We start from the raw sequence: 13513 nt of genomic DNA, 5'->3' as shown, positions 1-13513 counted from the left end.
TCAAAAATGACTTCACTTAGCCTCTTTACCTAGAAAGAATTGATATACTTCTATTAAAAATAAAACTTAAAGGTAGAATAAAAAGCCCCCATTTTTACTTTTCATTCTCCTGTGCTTCAAAATAACTATTAAGTTTGAGTGGGTATCCTATATCATTCTCTTTGCATTTTTTTTTAATGTAGATGGGCTCATACTAAATATATTGTTCCTTGTTCTTTTCACCTATCTTCATCAGTACTACAGATCTACCTCATTTTTTCCATAGGTAAATGCCATACATCCCACCTACTTACCTATAAATATATATCAGAGAACTATTATTTTATGTTGAGATACTACCAGGAACATAAAAGCCATCATGTCTAGTTTTACCTCTTACACTCAAAGTGGAACTTCTCGCCACATGAATAAATTACATCATTATCTCTGGGGTTTTTTCCTCCTTGTTTATTCAGTTCTAGTTAGCTGGATTCCTTTACTCCTTAACAGCTGTCTCTAGTTATTAACCTTTCTTAGTTGGAGTTTCAAGTTTTTCTAGTCTGAGGTACAAAGGGCTTCTCTGCTCAAAATCTTGTGTACTGTTCTTTCGGATTAATAAACTCTTAAAGGCAAATAACCCTTGGGGCATGTGAAACTTCATAACCTAAACTTTAGTGTGTGTTACTTTAGCTTCACGCTTGCCTTCAGTACTCTGAAATGAATTATACTGATGGAGTTGGAATTGTGATTTCCAAAAAAAATTTGGGGAAGAATAACAGACTCGAGATAGAGAACTTTATTATTAGAAGGAGTTAGCCCAGAGTAGGTAGGAAGGCAGCAAACAGGGTGCTTATAGTTTTCTGCCAAAGAAGCTTGGTGGCAACGTCGTCCCATAGAACACAGAGAATCATCTTTGGTACCTTAGGTTCCTGGTACCAGAGGTAGCTTCAAAATAAAATAGACTTAGTTGCTAGGTATTAATCCTTTACACAAGATGAATTTTTGAACAAAAATTTTAAGTTTTGGGTGCTATTCAAACACATTTCATTATATAGAGCTTGCAAGCATTTTTAATAAAATAAATTTGGTTAGTAAGCATGGCTTTGCATTATTGTTTAGGAAAACTAGAGATTAAAGATCAAAGAAATTAACTCATTTTGTAGCCATCTTAGTGCCTTGATTCATTAAGGAAGTCTCTCTAGCAGTATTGCTCCTACATGGTGTATTCATATATTGCTACTTGGTACAGGGGATAACATTTTGAGTAAACTAAGTCTCTCCCCCTATAGTCCGAGTTTAGAATATTTGGGTATTTGACCTAATTTCTCCAGCCGTTTTTTGAAGGTAAGCTGGTCTTTTGACTTGATTTACTCAGTTTGTAAAAGTTTCCATTTTTTGTTAATTTATAGATCAGTATTTGGTATATTAGTGGGAATGTGTTTAGGCTCACATTGTTTCCTTTGTAGTGATTTTAATCTTGGCATTTAAAAGTCAGTTTTAAGAAAATCCGTTTGAGTTCTAGCTTGCACTTACCTGTATTTAAATTTTAAAGATCACTTTGCCTCAGCTTTATTGAGATACAGTAGATGCATTATGTTAAGTGAAATGAGTCAGAGACAAGTACTGTATGATAACACTTAATCTGTGGAATCTAAAAACATGTTTTTAAAAACAGTTCATCAGTTTCTGGTTAGCAATTTAATTCCGAGTATTTCATGGATGTAAGATGTAACATTCACTTTATTGTTCTGTGTCTTTTTCTTTTCTTCAGATTCTACTCTGCTATTCAAGTAATGGCCATTATGATTCAGTATACTCAAAACAATTTCAGTCAAGTGCAGCTGTTTGTCAGGGTATGTGAAGGCTTTGTAAATGCTTAGCTGTATTTCAGATGGTTTTTGTTTTTCTGCCCATCTGTAAATTGAGGAACCCATCATAAACAGCTCTTTTAAGACTTTGTTGGCACCTATTGAAATTGTATACTGGTTTATGGCTATTTTCACATTGTTAAAAAGAGATACTACTTTGACAATTGGAGTTTTGGCTATTTTTTTCCTTTAGCTGTATTGTATGAAATTCTCTATAAAGATGTGTTTGTTGTGGATGAAGAAGAGTTGAAGACTGCAGTTGAATTGTTTCGAAGTGGTTCCAAAAAGAACAGAAACAATGCTCTGACTGGCAGTGAAGATGTCAGTATTGACTACAAGAGTTCAACTCAGGATAGGTAATACAGGGAAAGGGGGTGTCAATTACATGACCACATTTAATGTTTCTGTGCATCACCATTTGAAAGTAGAAGGGCCTTGACAAGCTTATGACTTACACTATGCACACATATGTATCTAGATAAACATTTTTTGATGGGGGAAGAGAAACTTTATCAAGAAGACATGTTGTATTTTGAGATGTTCAGGCTTTGGAGGTTTGATCCAAGTCAGAATCAGTTTTTTTAATTGCTGGAAGTGATTTTAGAGCTACCTAACCCCATGATTCTCAAACTTCAGTTCTAATACAAAGGTATACTTCATAGTGCTTATTAGAAAGGCAGATTCTTAGGCTAACTTTCACAAAATTTGAGGGGCTTCAAATCACAGTGGGGCTTAGGAATCTGCTTTAAGAAAAAAACAAGTACACCCCAAGTGTTCTGATGTAGGTAGGCTGTGGACCATACTTTAGGAAAAAACTGATTCTAAACTAGTACCATCATTTTTGTGGTAACTGAGGTTCACAGTGGTTACTTGACACACACACATCCAACTAAGAGAAAAGAATCTCTCAGGTTAAGGGAAGTCTTAGGAGTTTTCAAAGTGTCTGCCTTTGGTACTCACTAGGAAGGTAGTTTGTGGCCTCTGAGGATATTGCTGTTAACAGATTTGGTCAAAAATTTTGTGTTAGAGATAATAAAGTAGGTGTTGTCTTATATTTCTTCTTGATTCCTACTTCTGTCTAGGAAATTCAGATAGGCTTGAGGCCAGTCAGGTGTCACCTTGTCTTTTTTGGTCTTGCTTGCAATTTTATTCCTTGGATGTTTGTGGCTTGTACTTTTTTTGGTAGAGGAGAGGTTTTTAAAACTTACTTGGGAATGCAGGGGTAGAAGTTGCTTCATTCTTCACTGATGACTTGTCCTAAGGACTTTAGGCTTTATGGAAACTATAGTAGTAAAAAGGTGAGATGTATTAGTTACTGAATTGCTGCGTGACTGTGTTACCATAGATTTTGCAATTTAACACACTTATCTCAAAATTGTATGGGTTAGGAATCTGGACATAGTTTAATTGGGTCCTCTGCTTAGGATATCAACAGAACTTCAGTGAAGTTATTGGCCAGGATTGAGTTCGTATTTTGAGTTTTGACTGAAGAAGGATCCATTTTTCTGCTCACATAGTTCTTGGCAGCATTTAGTTCTTTGCAGCTATAGGACTGAGAATTTATTATTATTATTTTTTTATGTGGCTGTCAGCCAGAGGTAACTAACCCTCAGCTCCTTGCCACATGGGCTTAGCGAACATGATAGTTTGCTGCTTTATAGTCAGCAAAAGAGAGGCCAGCAGTGCAGGCACTACATTATTAGGCTCTATAATAACATATAGCCTATCTATTGGTTACAAGCAAACTTGAGTTAGGGGAATCATACATTGATGTGCACTCCAGGAGGTAAGAATCATACGGACCATCTTAAGAGATGGAGGTATGAAATATAGGAGATAATCTGCTAAGTATATTGTAGCACATATACGGACCATCTTAAGAGATGGAGGTATGAAATATAGGAGATAATCTGCTAAGTATATTGTAGCACATACTTAGAAAAAGGAAGCATAAATGTAACTGTTGGGGTAAAAAAGTATTTGCCCATTTTTAGACCTGAGCTACTTGACCACTAGGTGGTGATGTAGTCATTAGACTTAAAATTTAACTACTGCATTTATATAAAGCTCTTTTTTAATAAATCTTTTCAATTAGGACTGAAGAGCTGGGTGCCTGCTGCAACGCTGAAAATATCCCAGAGGGGTACAATCAAGGAACAGAAGAAGCAAAGGTTTGAGATTTTCTAGGGCAAAGAATTATCATAGTCTTGGCTTGTAGCATCATAACTTAAACAAATTAAGGTCAGGTGGTCCATTCTAGTTGTATGGTGTGAGGGAGGAGTTCAAGTTTGCCTTTGTGGAAGTTTTAATTTGAAAATGTAAAACAGGTGCTTAATGTTCTCTGAATTTTTATTCTTAATGGAATTGTATAGATTATTTGCAGGCAAACTCTGAACACTTTAGAATTTTCAGAAACTTCTGTTTTTCAAGTTAAAGTAAAGTAAAGTTACAAATCCAGTAGATAGTTTGTAATCAGTCTTCTGATGCTAAGGTTTCTATTTGCCATTAAAGAATATGCTTGTCCTATTCTATTCAAAGAAAATAAGTAATAATCCTGTTTAGAAAAACAAGAAAAATGTTTACTATCTTCATAGGCCTAAAATCAAGCAGACCTTTAGGTTGAGGCTTGCTAAATAAATACTATTACAGTACTTTTTATGTATGCCTCAGTTGCTGGTAATTTGGGAAGAGTAACAGTATTGGGATGGTGAAATTCTAGGAAAGCAGAAGAACAAGGTAATTTTCTTTGGAAGTTGTAGTAGATTCTGACCAAAATGAAAGGAAAATTTCAGATTTTTGCAGATGATTTTAAGATATAGAAACACTTGCAGCTCTGTATTGTATATATCAAGATGAGATTTATTGAATAGCCTGATTTAATCTTTAATTGGTCTGTGTTGCACTGATTTATATGAGCTGTATCCTGAGTTGCTGGCTGCTTTAGACAATATTTCCCTTCCTCCATCTAAAACCTTTTAGATTATTTGTGTATTGCTTCTTTAATCTCTTGATTTTTAAGATACACGATAAAACTTAATGGCACTTAGTTTTTTAATGAAAAAGGAGGCATATGTATGTAGTTCAAAAAAGAACTTTCTTTTTTCGTAGAAGAAACATTAAAGCTAAGGATGGTGAATCTGTAGCATGATTATTTTTGTTTTAGTCTCCAGAAGGCCCATCAAAGATGCTCTTTCCCTATAAGGTGCTCAAAGCCCTGGATCCAGAAATCTATCGTAATGTAGAATTTGATGTTTGGTTGGACAGCAGAAAAGGTAATGAAATACCGACAGTGTACTTTTTTGAATCCTGACAGATCCAGGGGAATAATTTTGTATATTGCTTCTGATGAGATGTTCTTAATGTACTATTATTAAAAAAAAGCTGCCTGGTATTTTATAGCTTACTTGATACATTATTTTATTTTTTTTTAACAGATTTTATTTGAGAGAGAGAACATGAGCGGGGTGGGGGGCAGGGGCAGAGGGAGACAGAGAAGCAGGCTCCCTGCTGAGCAGGGAGGGGAGCCATATTCCGGGTTGGATCTCAGGACCCTGAAATCATGACCTGATCCAAAGGCAGCTGCTTAACTGAGCCACCTAGGCACCCCATATATCCTCATGATTTTAAATCTAAAAGAGGAAAGAAATATGTTTAGAAGTGGGAAGCGATCTTTCAGAATCTGATGTTGATACATGACTTTCAGTTTTGTAAAGACTGTGTAGAAATAACTTTTAGATAACTTTAAGAGTACCTGAAACTTGTAACTGCAAATAATCTTATCTTAAATTTAAAATGTTAAGACTCTCCTCATTGATAAATGAATAGGTCAGGTGTCTGCAAACTATGGCCCATAGACTAAAGCTAGCCTGTTATCTGTTTTTGTATGAGCCTGTGAGCTAAAAATGGTTTTATATTTTTAAATGGCAGAAAAAATGTAGAACAGTGTATTGTGACATGTGAAAATTATATGAAATTCAAATTTACTGTTCATAAATAGATATATGGCGCAGTTGAGTAGTTGTGACAGGGTCCATATGGCCCACAAAGGTTGAAATACTTACTGTCTTGCTCCTTACAGAGAAAGTTTGCCAACTTTTGAAATAGGTAATTGTTACCTTCTTCTAAGAGAAGTTGATGAAATTAGCCCTTAAAGCTCTCTTTTCAAGATAGCCTTTAATTTTTCATACTCAACTTCTTGAACCTTGGTGAACTTAGGTATAGTTAACAATCTAACAATCTATAATGAGGTTTAGACCCTGTGGAACTCAATAAGTTGTTAAAAATAACAGTCTGCTTTGAAGTAGCTGTGTAGTGTTTTTTTCTTTTTTCTTTTTAATTGAGGTGTGTTACTTCAAATTGTATCTTACTGGTGCTTGACCAACTAAGATTATAGCCTCTCAGTTTCTATCTGTGTTTTATAGCAGAAAACTATTTTGGGTAGGTCTCCTTAAATTGACTACAGAAATGTCCTTATCAAGTGTAAGAGAATGACCCTTTAGGAACCCCCCTAACCCCAATTTTACGTTATAGTAGTGGCATTTTCAAAAACACTGGTAAAAGTAAATTAGAAAACTAAATGATGTAAAGTGGGAAAAGAACCAGTTCGGATGAGCTTTAATCTTCATTTTCTTTTAATAGAACTTCAAAAGTCTGATTACATGGAGTATGCTGGGAGACATTACTATCTGGGAGACAAGTGTCAGGTTAGTTTGTCTTTTAAAAACTCAGTAATTTGTTTTCTAAGGTTGTGGTTTTAGTCATTAATATAAGTTTAATAAAGCTCATTTACATAATGCTAAAAACATTTTAATGTTTGTTTTAAATTTTAATTACCTCTGTGAGAAGATGTAAGGGTCTTTAAAAAAAAAAGATGTAAAAATCTTCTAGTATGTGCCACCTCTTAAATCAGACTGGGTGGCAGTGTTGATTTATCAACCACTTTAATAAGTAGATACTGAATTCCTTTTGGGGAGAAGTTGTATTTTTGTTTGGTAAAAGACATATCTGCCAATAGATTCAAGATGAGATGTATTTTTACTGTCTCCTACCTTCTTTCAGGTTCGCTTGGAATCAGGTGGAAGATACTACAATGCTCATATTCAGGAAGTTGGAAATGAGAATAATTCTGTAACAGTCTTCATTGAGGAATTGGCAGAAAAGTAAGAATACAATAGTTTGTTAAATTACTAAAATCTTTGGCTCTTGAGGCCTTTTTGTAGTATTAAATTGAGAATTACCAGGATGCTAGTAAGAAATCCAGTTACATTTGGTACCAGCTTAAGATGACTTACCTCAAATATTAAAAGCACATGCTGAAGTATGAAATCTCAGTACACCCATACATGAAAAGTTTTCAAATCCCTAGGCCCTAGCCAACTTACTAGAGATATTAAATAGAACAGAATTCTCGTATAAAACTGTTCATACTAATTGGAAAGCTAGCATGCTAACTGAGCCTCTGCCTATACCAAGATAAACTAATCTAGTCATTCTCAAACTTTAACATCCCCCAGAATTATATGGAGAGCTTGTTAAAACAGATTGATGAGTTCTATCCCCAGAGTTTCTGATTTCAGTATGTCTGTGGTAGGGCCTAAGAATTTGAACTTCTGACAAGTTTTGAGGTGATACTGATGCTGTTGGTCCACTTGAAGAACCATTAAACTTTGTTATGCTGCCCTTATAACCAAAAAAAATCTCAGTAGCTTAAAATAATAAAGTTCATTTTTGCTCCTCTAGCATTTCATAGTGCATAAACAAAGGGGAGACCCAGGCCAATAAAGGCTTTATCTAGACAGTTTTCCATGATCATAGGGAAGAAATGAACATGACTAACCATTTGCTGGTTCTTAAAGCATCTGCTTATGTTTCATTGGCCAAAGTGCATTACATAGCTGAGCCTGAAGTCAATGGGGTAGGAAAATATAATCCTCTAATAAGGAAAGGCTATAAATATTTGTAGACTAGTCTGTCACAGTATTTTCTCTGGAACGTGGTATGTGCTACAAGTGGCTTTGAAATTGTTAAAACTACTCTTAAGTTTTCTTGAATAGCTAGTGTCAACAAGTTTAAGTAGAGTACACTTGAAAATGAAGCAGGATGGGTGAGGGTATGTATATCCAGTGAGAATTAAGTCTGCGTTGCAGTGGCTTTATGGTGGTATCTTTAACTTAAAGGCACATGGTTCCGCTGGCTAACTTAAAACCAGTTACTCAAGTCACACCTGTTCCTGCCTGGAATGCTATGCCCAGTCGGAAAGGAAGAGGTTACCAGAAAGTTTCCGGGGGCTATGTCCCAGAAATGGGTTTGTATGCTGGAGGTTTTTATTATATCCTTCTTCTTGTACTTAGATTATATCTTCAAAAAGAAAAAAAAAGACAACATAGATAAATCTTGTTCTCAGTTAGAGTTTCTCAACTTAGGCATTACTGACATTTTGGGATGGATAGTAACTTTGTTGTGGGGAGCTGTCCTGTGCATTTTGTGCATTGTAGGTTGATTAGCATCCCTGGCCTCTATTCACTAATTGCCAGTAGCATCCTTCCCGCAGTTGCCACAACCAGAAATGTCTCTAGACATTGCCAAAGGTGCCTCAAGGTGAGGGGGGTTGGATTTTAGACTCTAAAACTGCAAGCGAAAAGATTTCTCCAAAAACTAGGAATACACCGCACGGAAGCAACCAGTGACATCATTAGGCATAATTTTTTGGAAAATAACTAATGTAGGTGACTAAATGACTATGTTTTGATGATCAGAGCCCCCTGTATTAAAGATAGTGCTGAGATGTCCGTTGATATGGAAATTACCTGCTGGTTTTGCCCTTCCAAGTGGAAGATCTAGTAGTACATCCTTAAAGAATACAGAAATTTGGTTTGTTCTCTTAAAAAAAAAGATCTGGGCATTTGGGGGAGGGGAGGACTGGATCTTTTGCTTTGGTTATGAAGCTTATTTGGCTACTTCTTTGTTTCTCTGGAAGCTGTGTCAGAGATGGACATGAAACAACGGAAGAAGATGTTCAAAAAAGTTAGAGGAAAAGAGGTTTATATGACAATGGCTTACAGCAGGGGAGACACCCTCCTCCCACCCAGGCTTCAGCACAGTATGCATTATGGGCATGACCCTCCAATGCACTACCCACAGACAGCTGGCAGTATTATGTCTAATGAACATTTTCATCCTCAGCATGCGTCTCAGAGACAAGGTCGGGGATATGGGATGCCCAGGTAAGGCTTAACTGACTTTCAAGATAATGTACATCTCTGTTTGTGAATAATTCCTAGAGAGAATTACAGTACAATTTAGAAATATCTTAGCAGGTTAGCTCCCTTTTGTAATGTCTGCATAGAGTATGGAACTAATGTATACTTAAATTTTTATCAAATGAATTTATTGGGAGATTTGTATTCTCGCTGTCTAAGGAAATATGGAATGGTTGGAGACATGCAGACATGCTAGGGCTATCAAGTTGAGTGCCATGTATATGGTTCTGTATCCATACATAATGGATAGGCCTAATGCCAGTAGTGAGGAGAGCATAGCTCTTTCTATTAGGACATTTCTAGAAAGGTGTGTTAATTCTATTTAAGTGTAAGAATTGACGACTTAAGCACTAGTGAATAAAGAGTTTTGTTTTCCTTTCCCTTCATTCTTAGGGATTCATCTCGCTTTATAAACAGGCATAACATGGAGGGCCCTAAAGTTGGTTTTTACCCTGGCCCAGGTAAAAGATGTTGCCAGAGCTATGATAACTTCTCTTACAGATCTCGGTAAGTGAATTTTAAGTGTTGAAAATAATAAAATGGGTTAATTTGGCTTTACTGCTGAACAACATATACATGGATTAAGTTTTTTAAAGGTGTCAGCATTAGGGCACCTGGGTGGCTCCGTGGGTTAAGCCTCTGCCTTTGGCTCAGGTCATGATCTCAGGGTCTTGGGATCAAGCCCTGCATCAATAAATAAATAAATAAATAAAATCTTTTGAAAAAAAGTGTTAACATTGAGATGTTTGAACTGTTACTTAGAAATTACAAATAAGTTACCACCAAATTTTATCATTTTTCTCCTTTTCTCTGAACTACTTAATACTTAAGTTCCTTCCGACGTAGTCACCGCCAGATGCATTGTATGAATAAGGAGTGCCAGTATAGCTTTGCCCCAGAGAGTGGACAGATGCCCAGGGGCTTGGAAGAAACCATTACCTTTTATGAAGTTGAAGAAGGGGATGAAACTGCTTATCCACCTTTACCTGTAAGTAGGTAAAATTCTATTCAAAAGCTGTTTGCTTTCTCTTTTTCTTTAAAGTAAAGGCAGTGTGAATAAATTTTAGCTTTTTGACAAACCACCAAATCAAGCACTTCTGGAAGACATGAATTTTTATCTTAGGAGCTTTTAACGATGGAAGAGGAGAACTTTTTTAAAGCTATTTCTAGAGAAAACGGGTAGAGGTGGACCAATAATCTTGCCTTACATAGTATGAACTAATATTTTCTGTTCATCATTTTCTCACATTTCTTGATTCTAAAGTACATTAAGATATATTTTAGCTTTTTTCCCCTGAACTGCATGTATATGTGTGTTTGTTTGGTACAGAATCATGGAGGGCCCACTACAGTGGTTCCTGCTGCTTCAAGATACTGTGTTGCAAGGCGAGGACATAGCTCCAGCAAACAGACTTTGAATTCAGAGGAGGGCAGTGGCCAGACTGACAGTGGTGAGTCAGTTACAGTTAAATGTTTCTTTAAAAGATGATTCTTGTGGAATTAGTACATCAGGGCTGTGAAGTAAGATTTAAAGTTTTGGTTTGAGGGGGTTTCATAGTGTTCTGGTAGCTCATTTTGAATGAGTTATCAGTTCTTGTTTCAGAGCTTTCTAGGTGTTTGAAGATATTTCTTCAAGATGTTTGAAGTTTCTCAGGACAGACTTCTATTTCTATAGGCCACCACATTGTCACAGCTTACTTCCTGCTCTCTGCATAGGTCTTCTAGTGAGTTTTGATTTGTTGAGATTTTACTATGGAAAATACCTATTCCTTATTAGGAAGACACTACTTGTGTTATGGTGAGGACCATTTGTTTATGGAACTATTTTGGACTTTTCCGTGACTAGCTGCTATTTTATGAGACTGCTATAAGATAATTTCATTGTCCAAAGAAGTCTACCCAAGAAAGATGTCCAAAGAAGACTTAGGACGTTACTCTTTATTGTATCCTATTGGTCATCCACTGGACTAAATAACTATATTATAATTTTAATATTTTGCATCCTTCTAAGGAGTCTTTGTTTATATATGAGGAAATTATATATGAGGAATCCTTGTTCATATATGAGGAAATTGAGGCTCAAAGGGCAAATGACATGGTCAAAGTCATACCCTTTGGTAAGTGGCAGAGATTTAACTTTTTTGTAACAGCTTTGTTTAGATATAATCCACATAATGGTATAATTAACCTGTTTAAAAAGGGTACTGTACAGTGATTTTAATATAGTCAGAGTTGCATGACTCTCACCACAATCAATTTTAGAACATTTTTATCACCCCAAAAGGCAACTCTGTACTCAGTAGTAGCCACTCTCCATCCCTCCCCCCAGCCCTAGGCAACCACAAGTCTGTTTTCTACCTTAATGGATTTGCCTATTGTAGACATTTCATTTAAGTGGAATCATGCAATATATGGTCCTTTGTGATTGGCAGAGATCAATTTTGAATTTGGTTTGCCTGTGTGTATGTCCTTAACAATTGCTGTACTGCCCCTCACCATGGGGTGTGCTTATTTTTACCATTTTACTGTAAAATGATGTATGAGTGACAGTTCTACTGAAGCAGTTCTGGAGGAATTGGGTAGATTAAGGAGGTATGAGGCAGTCTCACTGGCTTGATGTAACAATCAGATTCTTTATTTTCTTGTGATGTTTTTCTTTCTACATATGTAGAAGAAAATAGGTATTTCTAGGAATTTACTGAAGACAAAACATCCAGCACAAGAAAGATCTGTGAAGACTTCGTCCCCATGCATGTGCATGCATGTGCTCAAGGATGTGTATTCTCTGCTCTTTTACTCAGCATGACCCTTTTGTCTTTTCCCGTTAGCTTGGTGGGTACCTTCAGATGTACTGCTCACCTGTAGTGCCGTATTCAAAGTAACCAAATCTTTGTTCTCACCTTAAATCCTGCTGTCTGGAGTGATTGCATGTATGTGTTTGATAAGTGACATGTGTAAGAATCAAATCCAGTTTTGACCTGTGGGGTTTATTTGGTGGAAAGCTGTCCAGTTGATGATTAACTTTCTCTACATTTCAATGGTATAGTAGTATTAGATAAAAATACTTTAGACCACTGAGCTCTCCTGAGAACAAACCAATTTTAAAATGTTATTTACTTAAAACAGGCTGAGAAATGGATGAGGCAGGATATACTCCTTTAATGTCCACCTAAGCATAGTATGGGTTATACTCAATTACTTTATAGACACCATTTACTAAATATCAAGCACCATACTTTGTTCTTTTCACCCCCCCCCCCAATGATCTTGGTATTATTATCCCTAATTTATAGGGCAGAAATTGAGGCACAAAGATAAATAACCCACTTAAAGTGGTGTAAATTAATCAGGATTCAAATGTAGACATCCGTAACTCCAGAACCTGTGAATTTAATCACCATACTCTACTACTTGACTGGAAAAAATGGATACAGCTGGTTTTTCACTTCTGCCTGAACTCTTAAGAGCTGAGGGAATTTTCAGAGGAGAAATTTGTCCTGTTCAGTCAGTATCTGGCTTCAATATCTGTTAATCACTAGTATGAAAGTTCAGATTACTTGTTTCAAGGACGTATACATTTTAGTTCTGAATATAGATCCATAAAACTTGAGAAAAAGCAAGTGCTGGCCATCTGGCTCTGCTGAGCTAAAAAGCCCTACATAAACACTTCTTCTGTCTGTCTTTTTTTTATAGGGAGATATCATGAAGAATATATTTATCCTTCAGGTCAGTGAGATCTAGATATAATCTGACATTCATCATTGTTTATACAATTTTAAATTATAAAATAATGCTCATTTTTTACTTCACTTTGGCTATATTCCCTAGAACCAGACTATGAAACTTCAGGTGTTTATAGCACAACTGAATCTACAGCAAACTTGGTAGGTATTTAATAAAAATGGCAAGCACTTCTATCTCCTACTGTGTACTAGAGCACTGTTCTAAGAAAGATATATGTAAATGTATTTAAATTAGAATAATCTTATGAGGTAGTTAGGGCTTCGTTCCCATTTTGTAGATGAATAAATTAAGACCCTAAAATTAATCTATTTAATGATACTCCTAATGTGTTGATAGAAGAGGAAATTTAGACATTGGCAGCGATGATTTTAAGAGGATTTTATTATGATATTTTGGTAAGGATGGGCCATAAGTCATTGCTTCATATAACAAAAGTTTGTTTCTTGGTTATGCTTTGTGTCCAGTGGAGGTCTACAGGAGGGCTCTGCTCAGGGACTCAGGCTGATAGAAGCTCCATTCATGGTTGCCAAGGGAGGAACCAAAAGGTAGTGAATGGCGCCCTGGCTCTTAGAGCTTCCACCTGGAGATAACACCTGTCACTTTCTTTTTCATTAGCCAGAGTATGTTCCACTGAAGTATCTAACTTCTGTTGCCTGAAAGTCA

At 36.1% G+C, this 13513-nt stretch overlaps 1 protein-coding gene across 1 annotated transcript in view; it reads left to right on the top strand.

Moving 5' to 3' along the window:
• ALG13 (ALG13 UDP-N-acetylglucosaminyltransferase subunit) overlaps positions 1-13513 on the top strand; it is a 67056-nt gene that overhangs the window by 30200 nt on the left and 23343 nt on the right. The window contains 14 exon segments of the mRNA XM_082716413.1: positions 1751-1832; positions 2041-2203; positions 3943-4018; positions 5011-5119; positions 6486-6550; positions 6906-7006; positions 8024-8151; positions 8824-9070; positions 9500-9613; positions 9938-10094; positions 10437-10557; positions 12800-12832; positions 12935-12990; positions 13315-13395. Of these exon segments, the coding sequence (XP_082572539.1) occupies positions 1751-1832; positions 2041-2203; positions 3943-4018; positions 5011-5119; positions 6486-6550; positions 6906-7006; positions 8024-8151; positions 8824-9070; positions 9500-9613; positions 9938-10094; positions 10437-10557; positions 12800-12832; positions 12935-12990; positions 13315-13395 (1533 nt within the window).

This window comes from Mustela nivalis, assembly GCF_964662115.1.
Source record: "Mustela nivalis genome assembly, chromosome: X".
NCBI classification, from domain to species: Eukaryota; Metazoa; Chordata; class Mammalia; order Carnivora; family Mustelidae; genus Mustela; species Mustela nivalis.
Note: the sequence above shows the minus strand (reverse complement) of the source record. Positions and strands in the feature narration are given on the sequence as shown.